This window comes from Schistocerca gregaria, chromosome 3 (genome assembly GCF_023897955.1).
Source record: "Schistocerca gregaria isolate iqSchGreg1 chromosome 3, iqSchGreg1.2, whole genome shotgun sequence".
Taxonomy (NCBI): domain Eukaryota; kingdom Metazoa; phylum Arthropoda; class Insecta; order Orthoptera; family Acrididae; genus Schistocerca; species Schistocerca gregaria.
This window is the reverse complement of record NC_064922.1, coordinates 851,054,606-851,078,044: the sequence shown is the minus strand read 5'-3', so window position 1 is coordinate 851,078,044 and position 23,439 is coordinate 851,054,606. Positions and strand designations below refer to the sequence as shown.

The 23,439-nt window shown below is 44.6% G+C and overlaps 1 protein-coding gene across 1 annotated transcript in view; it reads left to right on the top strand.

The window, feature by feature from the left end:
* The first annotated feature begins 491 nt into the window (after window positions 1-491).
* LOC126354288 (uncharacterized) overlaps window positions 492-23,439 on the top strand; it is a 162,735-nt gene continuing 139,787 nt past the window's right edge. The window contains exon 1 of the mRNA XM_050003833.1: window positions 492-680. Coding sequence (XP_049859790.1) covers window positions 594-680 — 87 coding nt within the window. The 5' untranslated portion in view covers window positions 492-593. The remainder of the gene's footprint in view (window positions 681-23,439) is intronic.

Sequence of the window (23,439 nt, the reverse complement as noted above, 5' to 3'; positions counted from 1 at the left end):
AGCTACCGTGCCGGCGACTTCTCGTTCCGCAGCTGCTCACGCTAACCACGGGACCACGGCGCTCCTGAGCTTACATTGTCCTTGATGTTGCCTATCCTACGCATTGACTACTCAATTTGTATATTTTGCTTATTTTTTCATAGTTCCACACAACTTCTTCCGGTTTTCTCGACTGATCTGTGTTCAGTTTTTCAAGGCCTATCCACTGTGCCAACTTATAACTAAATCTGAGGGGGGTGCGATGGGGAGGTTCCCTTGTAAATACAACTTCGTGCATTCTATTGGTTAGCTGTGGAGGAGGCTTGCAGACAGCGTCTGGGAAACTGGAGCTGTCAAAAGATGGTGATGATGATGCAGTGGTTGACACCAGACGCTGCGGTGGGTAATACAGTGTGCTGTACGCCACGCGAGCCGGGCACCGGAAATTCGTGACGCACAGGTGACACAGATGGGGAGGGGATGTGAATGAGAGCACCCATCCAGGCAGGTAGCTGGCACACGGACACGCGAAGAGCAACAGGCGGCAGCACGCGACCCAGCCGCAGAGTGGCGCAGCGCCCGCAGAGTGCAGCATAGAAGACGCAGACGTCGACATGGCCGGCTGCTGGCTGTTCCTCGCGGCTATTGCCGGGCTTCTCCTGGCAGCAGCCGCCGCAGTCGCCGCTGCGGTCACGCCACAGGTAAACGCGCGCGTCTCACACCATACCACACCACAGGGCCCCCACTCACTCGACTCGAAAACGGTCTCAAAGAAATCCTCGCAAATGGAATGTGAAGCATTAAGCTACTTGTTGCCACAACGGAACTCGAACTTGTAGGGGTATCCTACAGCCGTCGAATAAAGTAGTGATTTTTGTCGCCACGGGTATTTGAAGCAGTGCTGTCCATAATCCTTTGGACAGCGGTTGGTTAGCTCCATGTTCCATTAATTATGGTAACATCTACATCTACATAAGCTACTGGGCATTAAAACTGCTACACCACGAAGATGACTTGCTACAGACGCGAAATTTGACCGACAGGAAGAAGATGTTGTGATATGCAAATGATTAGCTTTTCAGAGCATTCACACAAGATTGGCGCCGGTGGCGACACCTACAACGTGCAGACATGAGGAAAGTTTCCAACCAATTTCTCATACACAAACAGCAGTTGACCGGCGTCGCCTGGTGAAACGTTGTTGTGATGCCTCCTGTAAGGAGGAGAAATGCGTACCATCACATTTCCAGTTTTGATAAAGGTCGAATTGTAGCCAATCGCGATTGCAGTTTATCATATCGCGACATTGCTGCTCGCGTTAGTCGAGATCCAATGACTGTTAGCAGAAATTGGAATCGGTGGATTCAGGAGGGTAATACGGAACGCCGTGATGGATCCAAATGGCCTCGTATCACTAGTAGTCGAGATGACAGGCATCTTATCCACATGGCTGTAACGGATCGTGCAGCCACGTCTCGATCCCTGAGTCAACTGATGGGAACATTTGAAAGACGACAACCATCTGCACGAACAGTTCGACGACGTTTGCAGCAGCTCGGAGACCGTGGCTGCGGTTACCCTTGACGCTGCATCACAGACATGAGCGCCTGCGATGGTGTACTCAACGACGAACCTGGGTCCAGGAATGGCAAAACGTCATTTTTCTGGTAAATCCAGGTTCTGTTTACAGCATCATGATGGTCGCATCCGTGTTTACCGACATCGCGGTGAACGCACATTAGAAGCGTGTCTTCGTCATCGCCATACTGGCGTATCGCCTGGCGTGATGGTATGGGGTGCCATTGGTTACACGTCTCGGTCACCTCTTGTTGGCACTGACGCCGCTTTGAACAGTGGACGTTACATTTCAAATGTGTTACGACCCGTGGCTCTACCCTTCATTCGATCCCTGTGAAACCCTATATTTCAGCATGATAACGCAAGACCGCATGTTTCAGGCCCTGTACAGGCCTTTCTGGGTACAGAAAATGTTCGACTGCTGCCCTGGCCAGCACATTCTCCAGATCTCTCACCAACTGAAACGTCTGGTCAATGGTGGCCGAGCAACTGGCTCGTGACAATATGCCTGTCACTGCTCTTGATGAACTGTGGTATCGTGTTGAAGCTGCTTTGTCAGATGTACCTGTACAGGCCATCCAAGTTCTTACTCAATCCCCAGGCCTACCAAGGCCGTTATTACGGCCAGAGATGGTTGTTCTGGGTACTGATTTACCAGGATCTATGCACCCAAATTGCGTGAAAATGTAATCACATGTCAGTTCTAGTACAATATATTTGTCCAATGAATACCCGTTTATCATCTTCATTTCTTCTTGGTGTAGCAATTTTAATGGCCAGTAGTGTATATACGGTCTCCTCTACAGGAGAAGCAGCTTTTCCTAAAATGCTCCCCATTAACTGAAGTCTACCACTCGCCTTCCCTACCACAGTTTTCACATGCTCGTTCCACATCATGTCACTCTGCTACGTTATGCCCAGATGTTTAAACGACATGACTGTGTCAAGCAGGACGCTAGTAATAATGTATCAGAACATTACAGGTTTGTTCTTCCTACTCATCCACATTAACTTACATTTTACCACAGTTAGAGCTGGCTGCCATTAATCACACCAACTGTAAATGTTGTCTGAGTCATCATACATGTTCCTGCAGTCACTCAACTTCGACACCTTACCGTACACCACTCCATCATCAGCAAACAACAGCAGATTGCTGCCCACCCTGTCCGTCAAATCATTTACGTATATAGAGAACAACAGCGATCCTATCACACTTCCCTGGAGAACTCCTCACGATACCTTTGTCTCTGATCAACACTCGCCGACGAGGACAACATACTGGGTTCTATTACTTAAGAAGTATTCGAGGCACTCATAAAGAGTGTGACAATTAATGAACTGTATGAAATAAAATCGTCATAACCTCTGAACGGTGTGTGTTAGGATGTTCAAGCTGCACACTTGGCCGCGGCTATGACGGGGAATTAGTATGCGCTGTATGGTTTGGTTTAGCGACGAAGCCCACTTTTATTTGGTCGGGTTCGTCAATAAGCAAAATTGGTGCACTTCTGGGACTGAGAATCCGCATTTCGCTATCGAGAAGTGTCTTCACTCTCAATGGGTGACAGCGTGGTGTGCAACGTCCAGTCACGGAATAATCCATGCGATATTCCTTGATAACACGGTGATTACCGAACGGTGCGTGAAGGTTTTGGAAGACGATTTCATTTCCATTATCCAAATTGACCCCGATTTGCACATTTCATTCAAGACAGAGCTGACCCCATGGAAACAAGAGAGTGTTTGATGTCCTGGAGGAGCACTTTGGTGACCACATTCTGGCTCTGGGGTACCCAGAGGCGACTGGCATGGGCCACGATTGGCCGCCTTATTCTCCGGATCTGAACACATGCAACTCCTTTTTGTCGGACTATATTAAAGACTAGATGTACATCCATAATCCCAAAAGCATTGCTGAGTTGGAAACAGCCACTCAGGAGGTCATCGATAGCATCGATTTTACAACACTTCAACGGCTCATAGAGAATTTCGCTATTCGTCTGCGCCACATCATCGCCAATGATGGTAGGCGTATCGAACATGTCGTAGCCTAAATCCGAACATCTATAGTGACGTTTACATGTTCAATAAGCCGTGTGCACGCCGTAATTTGTATCTGACTTACGTTTTTTTTCATGTATTTCAATAACTGTCACCCTGTATCTGTGAACTTATTCCATATTCTCGTACCTTCTTTAACAGCCTGCAATGGGGCTCCGTTTCAAATGCTTTCCGGAAGTCTAGAAATATGGAATTTGCCTGATACCCTTCATCCATAGTTCTCAGTATATCATTTGAGGAAAGGGCAAGCTGAGTTTCGTACAAGCGAGGGCAGTGAATTCGGGAACTTTATTACGAATACTTCTACACTTTACCGATAAAATGATAAGGTAGATCGACTTGAAAAAAGGTTGAAACTGCTCTAGCAAGCATTGTGCCGTCTCCGACAGTATTACGATGTTATCGTTCAAACCTAATTTCTTCTCCATGACCTTTAAATCATAACTTAATTTCTCCATGGTTTCCTTCACAGATTGCACAATGTACATATGAAATAACATCGGAGATAACTGCAGCCATGTCTCACTCCCTACTCGGCTGCTGCTTCCCTTTCATGTCCTTCGACTCGTAACTGCACTCTGGCTTCTGTATAAATTGTCAATGACTTCTCGCTTCTTGTACCTAATTCGTGATACCTTCACATTTTCGGAGCTGAAGTGCACTCAACCTTCTCAAAATCTGTCTCTAAAAGTACACATGCTAAAAGACATAGTTTTATCTTTCTTCAACCTATCATCTAAAGTAAATCGTTGGGTCGGAATTACCTCACATGTTCCAACTTCCTCTGGAACTGAAAGTGATCTTCCCCAAGATCTGCCTGAACCAGTTTTTATGTTCTTCCGTAAATAATTAATGTAAGCTTAAAATATATATCAGGCGTGTCTCCTAAGAATCGTCAGCCACATTTTCTGCCCTGTTTCGGTACATATTTGAAATTTCAGTTTTGCAGACAAATTTTGCTCATTACGAATTCCATGCGACGCCTAGTGTCTAGGGTAAGCGTCGGTTTGTTTTCCGTTACGAAGCAAATGATTTTTAAAACAGAATTTTACATACCAATTCTATAGCGCGGCCCCAGATTAGTCTAGGGTGATATTGGCTTTATCGATTGGTATTAACAGAGACAGTAAAATACACTGGTGTCTAAAATTAAAGCAACAAACCGCTATTTCCCCATCCTGTATCTAGTTCAAGACGTAATCATACGAACTGTCAACAGATGGCCGTAGTGTTCTGCAAGGAAGATGGCATTCCGGTCAACGGACAACCACATGAACAATGACGTCATGGCACGGGGTAATGTTTGACGGGTAGTCCCACATCCACATCCGCTGCGTACACAGTCACAGACGGTGCAGTATGGCTCAGAGAAGACTCCTACCTGCTATGGAGGGCCGCAGGAAGAACGGAAGCAGGAGAGTCGCAAAGTGATGTTGCCCGATGGCCTAGTGTGAATCGTTCTGTTGTTTTTCGGATGTGGCAACGGTGTATAGGGACCGAAGCTGTATCCTGAAGACCAGGGCGGGGCCGACCATGTGTAACATCAGAGATAACCGTTATGTGGCTGTAGGGGCATAACGGTACCGCATTAGTACTGCACGGCATCTGGAATCTGATCTCACAGCATCCGCTGGACGTGCTGTATCTACATCTACATCCATACTCCGCAAGCCACCTGACGGTGTGTGGCGGAGGGTACCCTGAGTACCTCTATCGGTTCTCCCTTCTATTCCAGTCTCGTATTGTACGTGGAAAGAAGGATTGTCGGTATGCTTCTGTGTGGGCTCTAATCTCTCTGATTTTATCCTCATGGTCTCTTCGCGAGATATACGTGGGAGGGAGCAATATACTGCTTGACTCTTCGGTGAAGGTATGTTCTCGAACTTTAACAAAAGCCCGTACCGAGCTACTGAGCGTCTCTCGTGCAGAGTCTTCCACTGGAGTTTATCTATCATCTCAGTAACGCTTTCGCAATTACTAAATGATCCTGTAACGAAGCGCGCTGCTCTCCGTTGGATCTTCTCTCTCTCTTCTATCAACCCTACCTGGTGCGGATCCCACACTGCTGAGCAGTATTCAAGCATTGGGCGCACAAACGTACTGTAACCTACTTCCTTTGTTGTCGGATTGCATTTCCTTAGGATTCTTCCAATGAATCTCAGTCTGGCATCTGCTTTACCGACGATCAACTTTATATGATCATTCCATTTTAAATCACTCCTAACGCGTACTCCCAGATAATTTATGGAATTAACTGCTTCCAGTTGCTGACCTGCTATTTTGTAGCTAAATGATAAGGGACCTATCTTTCTATGTATCGAGGCAAACGGTCTACAGATGGCTTCGCAGATTGGCCTATACTGCCGGAGACATGCTGCATGTCTACCTCTGGCGCGCCTTCACAAAAGGGAATGTGCAGTCGTCAACATGCCACCTAGACGGTCGAATATTGATCTAATGTTCTTTTCACAGATGAGTCCCGATTTCGTATGGAGAGTGATTATAGATGGATTCGCATCTGAAGGGAGCGTGGAACACGGTTTCTGGACCCAAGCATGTGGAAAGAGACCGAGGAGTATACGTAATGGTGTCTGTAGGGAGTATGTTGGCCACCGGAACACCTCTTCTTGAAATTGCATGGGTGAATCGGAAAGCCTTAACTGCTGCCACGTATCGTTACGAGATCTTCGGACCTCGTGAGCGGTTGCTGCGAGTTGCTGTGCGCCCAGACTTCGTGTTGCTGGACGACAGTGCTCGATCTCATGGAGCATGGGTGTTAGATGTTTTCTTGAAAACATCTTGGCGTGGCCTGCTCGCTCTCCCTATTTGAATGATCATGTCTGGGATGCTGTAGGGAGACGGGTTGCATCACGTCAGCATCCACCAACCACTCTTCAAGACTTGTGAGCAGCTCTGCAGGAAGAATGGGCGTTATTGCCTCAACGTGCGACTCATGACATTATTCACTGCATCTCCTCGTTGTCAGGCCTCTATTGCTGCCAGAGGTGATCACCCCCCATACTGAGCGCATTAACCAGTTGTCGCAATGTGTGTGCAAATCCATTAAATTGAAAGAAAAAACTAAGAGCATTTTTGTCTACCGTTATGTATGTTGCGCTTGATTACGTTCTGTATTTTTAACATCGTTTCTACTTTATTGACAACTGGTTATACTGTTTCGTGGCAAAATAAATGCAAACTTGCAAAACTTCCGTTTGTTGCTTTAATTTTGGACACCAGTGTACAAAGAATGGCCAGTATTCCAGCAGAGCTGCTGCATGGCCCAGGGCGGTACTATCACTGTTGGAAGTAGGCTGTTGCTGTTGTGGTCTTCAGTCCAGAGAGTGCTTTGGTGCAGCTCTCTGTGCTACTCTGTCCTGCGCAAGCCTCTTCATCTTTGAGTAACTACAGCAACCTACATCCCTCTGAATCTGCTTACTGTATCCATCTCTTGGTCTCCCTCTACGATTTTTATTCCCCACGATTCCCTGCAGTACTAAACTGGTGATCCCTTGTTGCCTCAGAATGGGTCTTACCAACCGATCCCTTCTTCTAGTCAGGTTCTACCACAAATTTCTTTTTTCCCCAATTATATTCAGTACTTCCTTGTTACTTACGTGATCTGCACATATTATCTTCAGCATTCTTCTGTAGCACCGTGCCTCTAAAGTTCTCTCTTTTCTAAGCTGCCTGTCGTCCACGTTTCACTTCCACACACGGCTTCACTCCACAAAAATGCTTTCTGAAAGTAATTCCTAACACTTAAATCTATATTCAATGCTACAAAATTTATCTTCTTCAGAAACACTTTTCTTGCCATTGCAAGTCTACATTTTATATCCTCCCTACTTTGCTTTCCAAGCAGCAAAACTCATTTACTGCTTTAAGTGTCTCATTTCTTAATCTAATTCCCTCAGCGTCACCTGATTTAATTCGACTGCATTCCATTATCCTCGTTTTGCTTTTGTTGATGTTCATCTTACATCCTCCTTCCATTTCATTCAACTGCTCTTCCAAGCCCATTGTTGTCCCTGACAGAACTATAATCAATAGTGGGCTCCATGTGGTTCCCAAGTCGCGCAGCGACCGTAAACCATAAAATTACCAAATATGCAGCAACCAGCCGCAAAATCATGTTTTATTTATTCACTTTTGGAAATCGATTCCAACTGATTAACAGCCATCATCGGTGCTTTCAACCAATATGTGCCCTGAGTAGTAATACTGTCTTAAGCAGTGATCACTTTGTGTTTGACCTCTGCTTAACACAGTATTACTACTCAGGGCACATATTGGTTGAAAGCACCGATGATGGCTGTTAATCAGTGGAAATCGATTTGCGAAGGGGAATAAGTAAAACATGATTTTGCGACTGGTTGCTGCATATTAGGTAATTTTAGAATCATAATGTCAGGACTACTGGCTATGCTTCGCATTTTAGTGTATCTTTTAATACATATACACTAATGATCATTAAAATTCCTACACCACGAAGATCACATGCTACAGACGAGAAATTTAACCGACAGGAAGAAGATGCTGTGATATGCAAATGATTAGCTTTTCCGAGCATTCACACAAGGTTGGCGCCGGTGGCGACACTTACAATGTGCTGACACGAGGAAAGTTTCCAACCGATTTCTCATACACAAACAGCAGTTGACCGGCGTTGCCTGGTGAAACGTTGTTGTGATGTCTCGTGTAAGGAGGAGAAATGCGTATCATCGCGTTTCCGACTTTGATAAAAGTCGGATTGTAGCCTGTCGCGATTGCGGTTTATCGTATCGCGACATTGCTGCTCGAGTTGCTCGATTACCAATGACTGTTAGCAGAATATGGAATAGGTGGGTTCAGGAGGGTAATACGGAACGCCGTGACGGATCCCAACGACCTCGTATCACTAGTAGTCGAGATGACAGGCATCTTATCCGCATGGCTGTAACGGATCGTGCAGCCACGTCTCGATCCCTGAGTCAACAGATGGGGACGTTTTCAAGACAACAACCATCTGCACGAACAGTTCGACGACGTTTGCAGCGGCATGGACTATTATCAGCTCGGAGACCATGTCTGCGGTTATCCTTGACGCCGCATTACAGACAGGAGCGCGATGAACGCACTTTGGAAGGGTGTATTCGTAAACGCCATACTGGCGTATCACCCGGCGTAAAGGTGTGGGGTGCAATTGGTTACACGTCTCGGCAACGCCTATATAAGACAACAAGTGTCTGGCGAAGTTGTTATATCGGTTACTGGTGCTACAATGGCAGGTTATCAAGATTTAAGTGAGTGTTATAGTCGGCGCACGAACGATGGGACACAGTATCTCCGTGGTAGCGATGAAGTGGGGACTTTCCCAGACGACCATTTCACGAGTGTATCGTGAATATCAGGAATCCGGTAAAATATCAAATCTCCGACATCGCTGCGACCGGAAAAGGGTCCTGCAAGAACGGGACCAACGACGACTGAAGAGAATCGTTCAACGTGACAGAAGTGTAACCCTTCCGCAAAATGCTGCCTATTTCAATTCTGGGCCATCAAAAAGTGTCAGCGTGTGAAGTAATCAAAGAAATATCACCGATATGGGCTTTCGGAGCCGAAGGCTCACTCGTGTACCGTCGATCACTGCACGATACGAACCTTAACGCCTCGCCTGGGCCCGACTTTGGACTGTTGATGACTGGAAACATGTTGCCTGGTCGAACGAGTCTCGTGTCCAATTTTATCGAGCGCATGGACGTGTTTGGGTGTGGAGACAACCTCGTGAATCCATGGACACTCCATGTCAGCAGGGGACTGTTTAAGCTAGTGGACGCTCTGTAATGGTGTGGTGCGTGTGCAGTTTTGGTGATTTGGGACCCCTGATACGTCTAGATACGATTCTGACAGGTCACTCGTACGTAGGCATCCTGTCTGATTACCTGCACACGTTCATGTCTATTGTGCATTCCGACGGACAATGCGACACCCCACACGTCCAGAATTGCTACCATATTGATTCAGGAGCACTCTTTTGAGTTTAAACACTTCCGCTGGCCACCTTATTTCCCAGACATAAACATCACTGAGCGTATCTGGGACGCCTTGCAACGTGCTGTTCAGAAGAGATCTCCACCCCCTCGCACTATTACGGATTCATGGTGTCAGTTCCCTCCAGCACTACTTCACACTTTAGTCGAGTCCATGATACGTCGTGGCACTTCTGCATGCTCGCAGGGACCCTACACGATGTTAAGCAGGTGTACCAGTTTCTTTGGCTCTTCACTGTATTTTGCTGAAAGATATACACTATCGCTCAAAAGCTTTCGAACGCCCTGAAAGTGAGATAAAAAAAGCTAGTTATCGGATTCAAGTAAGAATTAACCATATTGTTTCTCCAGTGTCATGCTCAATATACCGTTTAAGAGTAGTGTTCCACATTTTTAAAAATGAAATCATTCAAAACACAACTTTCTGTTGTTACGGTGTTCAGGCTCCAAGCATTGCATGCCGCTAATTTTGTATTGTGGTGACATAGTGCAATCTTTCCTCCCTAGATGGGTTCATAGGACGTCAGGTGGCATAACGTAATCTTTCCTCACTAGATGGCGTTCATAGGACGTCAGAAAATCTGGAAACACGGTTAGAGGTAAGAAAGTGGCATGTAAAACTTCCTGGCAGATTAAAACTGTGTGCCCGACCGAGACTCGAACTCGGGACCTTTGCCTTTCGCGGGCAAGTGCTCTACCATCTGAGCTACCGAAGCACGACTCACGCCCGGTACTCACAGCTTTACTTCTGCCAGTATCCGTCTCCTACCTTCCAAACTTTACAGAAGCTCTCCTGCGAAACTTGCAGAACTAGCACTCCTGAAAGAAAGGATATTGCGTGAGTCGTGCTTCGGTAGCTCAGATGGTAGAGCACTTGCCCGCGAAAGGCAAAGGTCCCGAGTTCGAGTCTCGGTCGGGCACACAGTTTTAATCTGCCAGGAAGTTTCATATCAGCGCACACTCCGCTGCAGAGTGAAAATCTCATTCTGGAAACATCCCCCAGGCTGTGGCTAAGCCATGTCTCCGCAATATCCTTTCTTTCAGGAGTGCTAGTTCTGCAAGTTTCGCAGGAGAGCTTCTGTAAAGTTTGGAAGGTAGGAGACGGATACTGGCAGAAGTAAAGCTGTGAGTACCGGGCGTGAGTCGTGCTTCGGTAGCTCAGATGGTAGAGCACTTGCCCGCGAAAGGCAAAGGTCCCGAGTTCGAGTCTCGGTCGGGCACACAGTTTTAATCTGCCAGGAAGTTTCATATCAGCGCACACTCCGCTGCAGAGTGAAAATCTCATTCTGGAAACATCCCCCAGGCTGTGGCTAAGCCATGTCTCCGCAATATCCTTTCTTTCAGGAGTGCTAGTTCTGCAAGTTTCGCAGGAGAGCTTCTGTAAAGTTTGGAAGGTAGGAGACGGATACTGGCAGAAGTAAAGCTGTGAGTACCGGGCGTGAGTCGTGCTTCGGTAGCTCAGATGGTAGAGCACTTGCCCGCGAAAGGCAAAGGTCCCGAGTTCGAGTCTCGGTCGGGCACACAGTTTTAATCTGCCAGGAAGTTTCATATCAGCGCACACTCCGCTGCAGAGTGAAAATCTCATTCTGGAAACATCCCCCAGGCTGTGGCTAAGCCATGTCTCCGCAATATCCTTTCTTTCAGGAGTGCTAGTTCTGCAAGTTTCGCAATAGAGCTTCTGTAAAGTTTGGAAGGTAGGAGACGGATACTGGCAGAAGTAAAGCTGTGAGTACCGGGCGTGAGTCGTGCTTCGGTAGCTCAGATGGTAGAGCACTTGCCCGCGAAAGGCAAAGGTCCCGAGTTCGAGTCTCGGTCGGGCACACAGTTTTAATCTGCCAGGAAGTTTCATATCAGCGCACACTCCGCTGCAGAGTGAAAATCTCATTCTGGAAGTGGCATGTAGTTATGCAAGAGATATCAAAGAGTGAATTTCAGAGACTGCTCAGTGTAAACATCTATAAAGGGACGAAGAAAGGAACTTTCAAGATAAAAACGTACTGCAGTTGTATCTTTATGAGTAACCGGTTTCCGGGTTGCAGGGTTCGATTCTCGGGGGGGGGGGGGGGGGGGGGGTCAGGGATTTTCTCCGCCACGTGATGACTGGGTGTTGTGTGATGTCCTTAGGTGAGTTAGGTTTAAGTAGTTCTAAGTTCTAGGGGACTGATGACCATAGATGTTAAGTCCCATAGTGCTCATAGTCATTTCAACCATTTTTTGAGTAGCAGGTTTTACCAAGCGACAAACAGTACGTCAAGAACATGTTCCCTTGGGATGTGTCCATTACATCTTGCAGAGGTATGTGAAGGGTGGGCCAAAAGTCACATCAAATAGTGAAGGCAAATGTATAGTAGTCACAAGTAAACGCGATCGCTTCAAAACGGCTCCAGTTTTAGCAGCAGAACTCAACCATAATAGGGGAAAGCCGGCGAGTGTTAAGTACTGTAAAAAGACGTCTTCCGGCACTGAATCTTAACGGGACTGTGGCGGCTGAGAAACCATTAATGACGGCTATTATTAAGAAGAAGAGGCTACACTGAGCAAGAAAACATGAAAGTTGGGCAGTAAATCAATGGAAAAAGGTAATTTTCATTGACAAACTCAAATTTGAGGTCTTTGGCAGAAAGCGAAGCAAGTTTGTTCGCCGGTTGCCAGGTGAACGAATGTTACACCGCTGTTTATCTCCAACATTAATGTATGGAAGCGGTTCCCTCCTGGTCTGGGGATGTTTTGGAGGCGGTAAGACTAATGATCTCGTACAAATAAGCGGAACAGTGAGGAAATAGGGTAATCATCGCATGCAAAGCCATGTGGAAGACGTTTGATAGGCAAGGGATTTGTCCTACAGCAATATAACGACCCTAAACACACTTCAAAACTATGTAAAGCGTATTTGACAAATAACAAAAAAAAGAAGGAACTGAAAAATATGATATGGCCACCCGAATGCCCCGACTGTAATCCACTGAGCTGCTTTGGGATCAGTTGGCTACAGCAGTAAAATCAAGGCCTATTACCAATGTTCAACACCTCTGGACCAATCTAGGAGTGGAATGGCGGCATATCACCGAGGAAATCTTGATGAAGCTTATACCAAGAATGCCTCGCGTACGCGGAGCAGTGATTAAAGCCAAAGGAGGCTGCTTTCAGGACAGCAAAATTTGACTGCATGTATTTAGTTTCAAGAAAAAGTTAATTTGGTACTGAGTTATGAGTATTTCTAACATTCCTGGTTCCAATGTAATTTTTTCCTCCAAATCACTGATGTTCAAGAACTTTTAAGGGATAGTGTATTTTAATTTTTCTTTTGGGACGGTCTTGCGACGGAGGTTTCAGCGAGCCACCCGTGAGTCAATTGCTGGCGTATTAGCGTGGCTGTGTTTGTTTGGCGGGTAGCCGGTCAGCAGGCGCTGCTATGTCATCTTAACGCTGTTGTGAACTGCACCTCCCAAGATATGGGCATAGTCTAGCGTTCTCGACAAGACCGAGTCGATTTCAGGTTCTTAGCCAGTCGTCGCGTGTCAGAATATACTTATATCTGCGATAAGATCTGTACTCCCTCTTCGTGAGGGTACTACTATGCCAGTCCTCGATCGTCGCACACACTCGCGAATAAGATACTGTAATAGCATTGTCCCTATTGAAAAGCAGCTATCACTAGAGACCGGATTATATGCATCATAAAAACCTTAAAATATGCATGTAAATATGCATGAAAATGTACGAAAAGTGTAGAAGCACGCAAGATAAATAATAAAAAAAACACGGTAGTTACTGCGTGCATTATATCTCTAAGTCGAACCTGTGCATATCAATTAGGAGGAAGAGCGCCGGCCTCGCGAAAAATCAGTACATTTATAACGCTGATATTTTCTGAATACTTTCTGGTAGAGGTTAGGAAGGGGGCCTTTCTGGGTTTATTTTCTAAATATTTGCAAAATGGGGACGCATACCGTGTTTCAAGAATTGTTCCTGCTTTGCTGTTGTTGCCGGTAATAAGCGGATGCGATGCGAGTGAGTCACAGCGAAACAGTCGGTATCTACAGGACCAACTTTGAGATATATCGCACTCAGGAAAGCACTCTCAAAAACTCCGTAATATTTTATTTAAAAATAAACGAAAAGTACTGTTCCATGCGGTAGTACGCATGATTGTGTCTTCAATTACTCAAAACGTTTTTATAAGCAGAAAAGGACTGTTCTACATCAGCTGAGGTAACTGGGCAGTTTTTTGAATTTGGGTGCTCTGTTGGTACTTATTGTTCTGGTAAAATTTCACCCGTCCCATTAATAAAACTATCAATTTGACACAAGGGTTCAAAGCCTGGGTTATTGTTTAAAATGTTTTCAAACTTTTCTTTAAATTTTCGTGGGAATACCTCCGCCAATGAGGAGTTGACTAGGATAATTTTATTCATTAGCTGAATAGATTCATTAAACGCCAAACCTTGAATTTCAAGCTTTTTGATACTTGCAGGTTTAGGGAAAAATGAGTGCTAATCACAGCACTGTCTTTTTAATACCGGAATCATTAAAAGCTTCCTTACACTTGAAAAGTACCAAAGCCTCTGAACTATCGAAATCGTTTACTACCCCTCTAATGTTCTCGAAATGTTCATTGTAAAATAACAATGCTTCGACCCATGTACCCTCACGATTTACCCACTGGTTCGGGAGGTAAAGGCACATTTGGTAGTTTTTCTTTGTAGGTCTTGATGCGAGCAGGAGCCTTTAGAAACATTTTATTTGTGGATGAAATCAGTTTAGTTACATTCACAAACGTGTAACGTACTTCCTCAGTAAGACGAGGTACTCCACGAGCAAAGCACATGAATTAAATTGGTATAAAATACTCGAAATGTTTTTCCTGCTTTGACCATATAGGGAGCAGCATCTGAAATAAACACAAACACCCTTTCATCGGTAGAAGATTTTGGAAATATTTTTCTAATATCCTCATTCACAAATCTGGCGATCGTAGAATGATTCACTTTTTCAAGTTCCTTGTAGGCCGCTAAATAGGAAGAAGGAGGCTCTTTTTTTAAAGCATCAACGATAAAATTTGGAATGTAACGGTCTCAAGCGTCTGTAGTTTTATCAGCTGAAATCCAGATGTTGCTGTCCTTGAGTTCATTGCGTATTTCTTCCAGAACATTAACGTAAATTTTCGGTATATAATTTTTACGCAATGTTGATTCATGTGGTATATTTTGATTTAAGCAATATTTGCGGAGGAAGCCTTTGAGGATAAGGTTTGTATGTTTTTGAAAAGGAATATTGCTTGCAATGAATGTTTCGCATAGATCCATGTTAAACCGACTTGTTTGGTTACCTTTGGACAAACCTCTGATACTGCAACTTGCTGTTCTCAGAAGTTGTTGTCGTGATCCTTTCTTCTGTATTCCTGCGATATAAGGACTTGTCTTGACGTGCTAGTCTACTCGAAACTTTTTTTTTCCACAAAACGTTTTTCTCGTAAACTCGAGAATGTTAAACAATTCCTTCATATGTAAATGTTCCATGATGGTCAGCTATCCTCGGAACGACGTTTCTTTTTTAGGGAGACATGACGTACAACACGTTACGCACTACACGTCGTAAACGCATTCAACTGTGTGCGAGTAAACAGAAAGCTAAACTGAAACAATGGAAGTGCAACTAAAAGCTTGCGTAGTTTAATTTAATTGTTGCCGACGCGTACGGTATGACAGCGGAGGGGATGAACCGGAGGAGCGGGCACAGGAGCATTGACTCTGTCTGCCTGTTCTTGTTCATCTTCTGTAATGATTTCGCAAGCCAGTGGGCTCTCGGTTACCGATTCCACGCAGTCCTAGGTCGCGGTGACTCTATGAGAGATCAAAACTAGGTCGAGCTAGCGACCTCTCGTCTAAATGTTTAAAATATTGTAAACACAGATGAAGAAATACATCGTCACTAGTTCTCAGTTAAAATATGCAATAACTGGTGAAAAGGAGCCAAATACGCAATATGCAAACGCATATAATCCCGTGCCTAATTATGACTAATCACAGTGGACAAGAGATCAGGCTCTGACGGAACTGAATTTATTCCTTTTTGGGCCATATTTATCGAAAATTTGTTGTAGAATGGTCTCTTGTGATTCTAGAGGAGTACAGGTCACTCCTGTCTACAAAAGTATTCGACAAGACATGATCAGAACCACAGAGAAAAATTACTGACGTTCGTCTGTTCCGGGATCGTAGAGCATATTCTATGTGGATGAACCAAAAGATTATGGTGACAGTGTGTTAGTCCACCTCTGGAACGCAGTACAGCACCGATTGTTGATCGGACAGGTCGTTGGTAAGTTTCCGGTTGCGTGTGACATAAGGTGTCTACGCACAGGTTCGTAATTCCTGTAAATTAAGGACCAATGGTTCCTGAGCGCGGAGCTGGCGTCCGATGGCACCATAGCTGTGTTCCGTCGGGTTCATATCAGGAAAGATTGCTGGGAAAAACATCAATGTGAGTTCACTATCACACTTCTCGAGCCACTGTAGCACGATTCTGGCCTCTTGATGAGGACAGTTATCCTGCTGGAAAATTCCACTGCATAAAGGGATGAAAGTTCAAAAATATTCAAATGTGTGTGAAATCTTATGGGACTTAACAGCTAAGGTCATCAGTTCCTAAGCTTACACACTACTTAACCCAAATTATCCTAAGGACAAATACACACACCCATGCCCGAGGGAGGATTCGAACCTCCGCCGGGACCAGAGGGATGTAAGTGGTGTGCAATAATGATCACTTAGTCCACAGCTGCCAGGGTGCCCTCAGTTGCTACCATAGTTCTCGTAGAAGCCGATCTGAATGTCCGCTGTAGCATAATATTCCACTCACTGGCCAATGCTCGTGGTGTGGTGCACGTTTCAAGCAGACGTACCTTGGATGATAGCGTATCCAGACGCGACCATAGACCTAGTGTAAAAAGATATGTGACGCATTTCCTTCATACATAACCACACTCATGCTCATAAATTAAGGACAATGCTGATACATGGTGAACGAAAGGTCTTGTGGGTGGTTTGAGGGCTTAAATCATCTCTGGGTATGACTATGCTGTACATTTGACCTGCGATCGTCGCACGGTGGCGCTGGCAGCAGTCCACATACGCAGAGGTGTGTTGGTGCATGTCAGAGTACGATGCAGCGAGTAAGTGAGCAGACGTTTTCAGACGTGCTAATTGTGACTGTGTGTTGAAAATGGCTCAAGGAACACATATTGATGACGTTATGAGGGGTAGAATACTAGGGCGACTGGAGGCTGGTCAAACACAGCAGGTCGTAGCACGGGCCCTCCGTGTGCCACAAAGTGTGATCTCAAGATTATGGCAACGGTTCGAGAAGATGGGAAACGTGTCCAGGCGCCACAGTACGGGACGTCCACAGGGTACAACACCACAAGAAGACCGATATCTTACCATCAGTGCCCGCAGTCGGCCACGAAATACTGCAGGTAGCCTTGCTCGCGACCTTACCGCAGACCTGCAAGGTCATTCCACTGACCCCTGGTCACAGGAGAGCCCTAAAGCCTGGTCTCAAGAACACAGTACATGGTCATTGGAACAGTGGTCCCAGGTTATGTTCACGGACGAGCCCAGGTATAGTCTGAACAGTGATTCTCGCCGGGTTTTCACCTGGTGTGAACCAGGAACCAGATATCAACCCCTTAATGTCCTTGAAAGGAACCTGTGTGGATGTCGTGGTTTGATGGTGTGGGGTGGGATTATGATTGGTGCACGTACACCTCTGCATGCCTTTGACAGAGGAACTGTAATAGGTCAGGTATATCGGAATATCATTTTGCAACAGTATGTCCGCCTTTTCAGGGTGCAGTGGGTCCCACCTTTCTCATGATGGATGATAACGCACGGCCCTACCGAACTGCCATCGTTGAGGAGTACCTTGAAAAAGAAGACACTGGGCGAATGGAGTGGCCTGCCTGTTCTCCAGATCTAAAACCCATCGAGCACGTCTGGGATGCTCTCGGTTGACGTATCGCTGCACGTCTTCAAACCCCTACGACACTTCAGGACGTCCGACAGGCAGTGGTGCCCGACCACCTGATCCAGAGTAAGCCAACTCGTTCTGCGGCCTGTGTACGTGTGCATGGTGATCATATACCATATTGATGTCGGGGTACATGCGCAGGAAACAGTGGCATTTTGTAGCACATGTGTTTAGGGACGGTTTTCCAACTTATCACCAATACCGTGGACTTACAGATCTATATCGTGTGTGTTCCCTATATGTCTATGCTATTAGCGCCAGTTTTGTGTAGTTCCACGTTGTGCGGCACCACATTCCACAATTATTCGTAATTTATGAGCATGAGTGTAATCTCGACAATCCAGAGTCCTCTGCAGTCGTTAACTGTCGATGTCGTTGGATCGACATGTGAACACTTAGGGGTCGCCTGTTACCCTCGTTTAATATTGTTCGTTGAATGGTGTGCTCCGAAAAACGTTTTCCTGCGTCAGCAGTGAATTCTGTCGTCAGACCTGTCCGTATCGCTGCCTATTCTGGTTTGCACCTCCGATCTCCACGGTCTGTGATGAAGCATGAACGTCAAATACATGTCACGCAGTCGTAGTTAACTAACCGTCAACCACTGTGCACAGACACTCATGACAGTAGCTCGCGACCGAGTAGTCAGCTTCGACGAGTGCGAAATGCTCGTTCCCAGGCAGCGGATAGCAGTAATCTACTGAATCTAATCTAATCTAATCTAATCTAATCCACGTAACAGTTCCTTTTCACAAAACTCTTTCACAGTGTCTTGTCTGTAGCATTTCAGATGCTCTCATTCCATAATACTAGATGTAGTTTCATAATTATGACCTTTACTTTCCTGATTTCATTCTGTACACCTTGAGTACCCCTTCCATCTATTTACAGTGTAACTTATCCGCATTGTATTTTTAATAATTCCCTTCACCATTTGGAATTCAACCCTTTGCTCTTTTACGACCTTACAGCGTGTTTTTCCAGTATTTATCTCCGTACTCCACTCCTGCTATTCCTGCGCTAATTTTAGTCGTTGGCAGTCAGCAGATTATACGAGGCGTGTTTTTTAAGTAAGTGCCTTTTTTAAATTAAAAAAAGACTTGCTAAGATATCTCAATAATTTTATTTTTGCATGAAAGCCTGTACCTTAATCTACGCACTGACGCCATTACAGTCTGATTCTTCCTTGTTTACATTGTGTACTGAGTGTTTAAGATGCCTCCGATAATCGTGAGTTCCGCAAACTTTGAAGTACAGGCTGTCATAAGATTTCTTAGTGTTAAAGGCCTAAAAGCGATAGATATTCATCGTGAGATCGGTGCAATTTACGGAGGAAACATTATGAGTGATGGAATGGCAAGAAAGTGGGTGAGAGCATTGAAAGATGGGCGCACAGATGTGCATGATGAACAACGGAGTGAGCGTCCTTCGGTTGCTAATGGACGTTTGGTGCAGGAAGTGGACAATAAAGTGAGAGAAAACAGAGGCTTTACGATTTCCTTCTTGCGGGATGACTTTCCTAATGTTTCTCGTAGTGTTTTGTATGGCATTGGCACCGAGCACCTGAATTACAGAAACTTGTGCGCACGTTGAGTACCGAAAATGTTGACGGATGTATACAAAACGAAACGTTTAGACAGGGCATTGACTTTCCTTGAGCGGTACCACAACGACGGTGTTGATTTCTTAAGCCAAATTGTTACGGGCGATGAACCATTGGTGGCCTATGTCACACCAGAATCAAAGCAATAGTGCATGGAAGTTGAGCAAGGGCATCCTTTCGGTGCAAGACAATGTGGCGGATCAGACCAAAGATCTCATCACATCTTTTCAAAGGGAAATTCTAGATCATCCTCCGTACAGCCCCAACCTTGCGCCCAGTGATTGCCATCTGTTCCTGCACTTGAAGAAACATCTGGACGGTCAGCGTCTTCAAGACGATGACGAAGTCAAAACAGTGGTGACGGAGTGGTTAACAAGTCAGGCGGCAGACTTCTATGAGGAGGGTATTCAAAAACTGGTACAACGTTATTAAAATTGCCTCAATATTGACGGAAATTGTGTAGAATAGTAGATTAAGGTACAGGCTTTAATGTAAAAATAAAATTATTGAGATATCTTAGGACGTCTTTTTTAAAATTTCAAAACGGTACTTACTTAAAAAAAGAATCCTCGTACACAGTGCAAAAAAAAAAGGTTCAAATGGCTCTGAGCACTATGGGACTTACCTTCTGAGGTCATCAGTCCCCTAGAACATAGAACTACTGAAACCGAACTAACCTAAGGACATCACACACATCCATGCCCGAGGCAGGATTCAAACCTGGGACCGTAGCGGTTGAGCGGTTCCAGAATGTAGCGCCTAGACACGGTGCCACTTCTGAGGGTTTTCTGCGGTGTTTCGGTAGGTATTCGTGATTTCGTATTGACGGCGTGTAACTAGTGTCAGCCCAAAGAAACACTACTCATTACGTTTTACACGCGACGCCCAGTTTCGATGGAAAAAGCTAATCTGCCTCCTGTTCTTAATCAAATGATTTTTTATTGCGCAATTTTACGTGCCCATTCGATGGAGCGGTCCCAGATTAGTCTAGTGTTACCTTCGTTTTAACAGCGACAATAAAACAGGAAGAGTAGCCAGTGACAGCTTAGCTCTGGCACGCGCTGCCTGCTACCGCCATGCGTCAGCGCTACTCGGCCGCTACTGGAGTACCGGCTGCACTCCCTGTTTTACTGTTCTTGCATCGCGTTGCCAGAGCTCGAGTTCGTCACCGCGAATCACTCGTTTGCAGTCATCCAGTGTCCAGTGACATCGCTGTTTCCGCCACCTCAAGTGACACTTGACGAAAGAAATATGTGGCTTGAGAGGAGCTCCTCGACCATTCTACCACATTCTTTTTGAGTTTCTATCCACATTCACTGTGCTATCTTGAATTCTGGTAGCACTTTGCAACTCACGAGAGATTGCTTCTGCTGATATAATGCGATTTTTTACAATAATCCTCTGCAATAGTCGACGGTTCCTGTCCATCAGTACTTGATGTGGAGCTGTTGATAAAATATCGATATATCGACTTTTTCCAATACAGGGTGTAAAGGACCCGGGACATCAGTGAGATCCGGGAATTTTTTCAGCCGGGAGAAAAGCAGGAAAACCCTGGGAATTTTTTTAGAATTCCGGGAATTTTTCGTTGTTTTAGTTTTCAGTTAATTTTTTGTAATTTTGACTGGCAAGAACCGATACTCTAACAAAGGATATTACTGTATCCCGCCACTGCAGAAAAATACTGCAACAATATTACATGAACGAGAGAATAAAACTTAAATTGCAAAGGAAATGTACCATATAAAAAAACACAGAGCTCATACAAGTGTCTGTCAACAGCAAAATGTGTGAAAGACTGTGTAATGCTTCGTAACAACAAATTACCTCAGATGTGCGTGACTTCACAACTGTTTCCATTAGAGCCATTTCAGCAGTTACGAGCCAGCTCATCAGCATGCGCAGATGAGTAGCGTATGAGTAGTTCCTCCTCCCGCTTCTGGCTACAGAAAAGTCGCTGCTGGCTGCGTAAAAATTTTCGAGGGCGGGGAGGCAAATTCATATTCTTAAGGAAGAAAACCTTGTCACAAAGTTATATTATGGGAGTAGAGCGGAGAACAATCGCTGAATAACTAAACGGGTGATTCTGGCAGGGTCTACTATTGCCCCGGTTTGAAATATCGTAGATCCGCAGCTGATGCGCAGAGGAGTCTGAGTGTCTGAGTTGAAGTGGGGGGGGGGGGGGGGGGGGGGAGGAGGGGGGGGTCTAGTCTCTACATGATCCTTGTTTACGTTTAGTGATTTTGCTATTTGCTCTTCGTTTACTGCTCTCACGTCAAATGAAAACAAAGTGATTTCTGTGGCTGGGAGCTATCAAGTGAATTAAAATACATTCAAGTAACTACGAAAGGCTGAAATGTGTTATTAGTTTCTGACAGTCAAGCATTAATCGCCTTGCAGAATAATGAAGTTACTTTCGTCGTTTTGCTATAGAAATCCGGCTTTTATCCATCTTTACCGCTGAGACAGCCAATTTATTTGAAACGAAGTGTTTACCACACTATTGGCTAGTTTCAATAGTTCGCTGCATTTCAAATGCACATTTTCATCTTCTAGCACTTATGACATTATGCCATAATAAATAACTCAACATGAGATAATACAGTACTAGTACTCCAAGAAAACTGACATCCCGAACACCGCACTGAAGAGCTTAACATTAGATTAGATTAGTACTTGTTCCATAGATCATGAATATGACACTTCGTAATGATGTGGAACGTGTCAGGTTAATAAAAGGTGTCTATACAAGGTATTACATTAGACAAAATATTACATGACAATAATACTTTTCTTTTTTTTGTGGAGGTTGGGAAATTACCCACTTACTATATCCAAAAATTCATCTAATGAGTATAAGGGGTTTCCATTCAGAAATTCTTTTAGTTCCCTTTTAAATGCTTTATGGCTATCTGTCAGACTTTTGATGCTATTAGGTAAGTGACCAAAGACCCTTGTGGTAGCATAATTTACCCACTTCTGAGCCAAAGTTAGAGTTAACCTTGAGTAGTGAAGATCATCCTTTCTCCTAGTATTGTAGCGATGTACACTGCTATTACTTTTGAATTCGTTCGGATTGTTAATAACAAATTTCGTAAGTGATTATACATATTGTGAGGCTACAGTGAAGATTTATAGCTCTTTAAATAAATGTCTGCAGGATGATCTTGGATGAGCTCCAGCAATTATTCTGATTACACGCTTTTGTGCGATGAACACTCTTTTACTCTATGATGAGTTACCCTAGAATATGATGCCATAAGAAAGGAGAGAATGAAAATAGGCGTGGTAAGCTAATTTACTCAGATGCATATCGCCAAAATTTGCAATGACCCTAATAGCATAAGTAGCTGAACTCAAACGTTTCAGCATATCCTCAGTGTGTTTTTTCCAGTTCAACCCCTCATCAATGCGTACACCTAGAAATTTTGAATATTCTACCTTAGCTACCGATTTCTGATCGAAGTCTATATTTATTAATGGGGTCATTCCATTTACTGTGTGGAACTGTATATACTGTGTTTTGTAAAAGTTTAATGAGAGCCCATTTGCAGAGAACCACTTACTGATTATCTGAAAAACATCGTTTACAATTTCACCAATTAATTCTGATCTGTTGGGTGTGATAGCTATACTTGTATCATCGGCAAAAAGTACCAGCTTTGCATCTTCGTGAATATAGAATGGCATGTCATTAACATATAGTGAGAACAGCAGAGGACCCAAGACCGAGCCTTGCGGCACCCCATTCTTGATTGTTCCCCAGTTTGAGATATCACCAGTTTTTTAAATATTATGTGAACTGTTTATTTCAACTTTCTGCACTCTTCCAGTTAGGTATGATTTAAACCATTTGACACTGTCCCATTCATACCACAGTACTTGAGCTTATCTAGAAGCATTCCATGATTTACATAATAAAAAGCCTTACATAGATCACAAAAAATCCCAACGGGTGACTTCAGGTTACTCAGAGCATTTAATATTTCATTAGTGAAAGTATATATATAGCATTTTCCGTTGAAAAACCCTTCTGGAAACCAAACTGACACTTTGTTAAAACTTCATTTTTACAAAGGTGTGAAGCTACTCTACAATACATTACTTTTTCAAGAATTTTGGATAAGGCAGTCAAAAGAGAGATTGGGTGGTAGT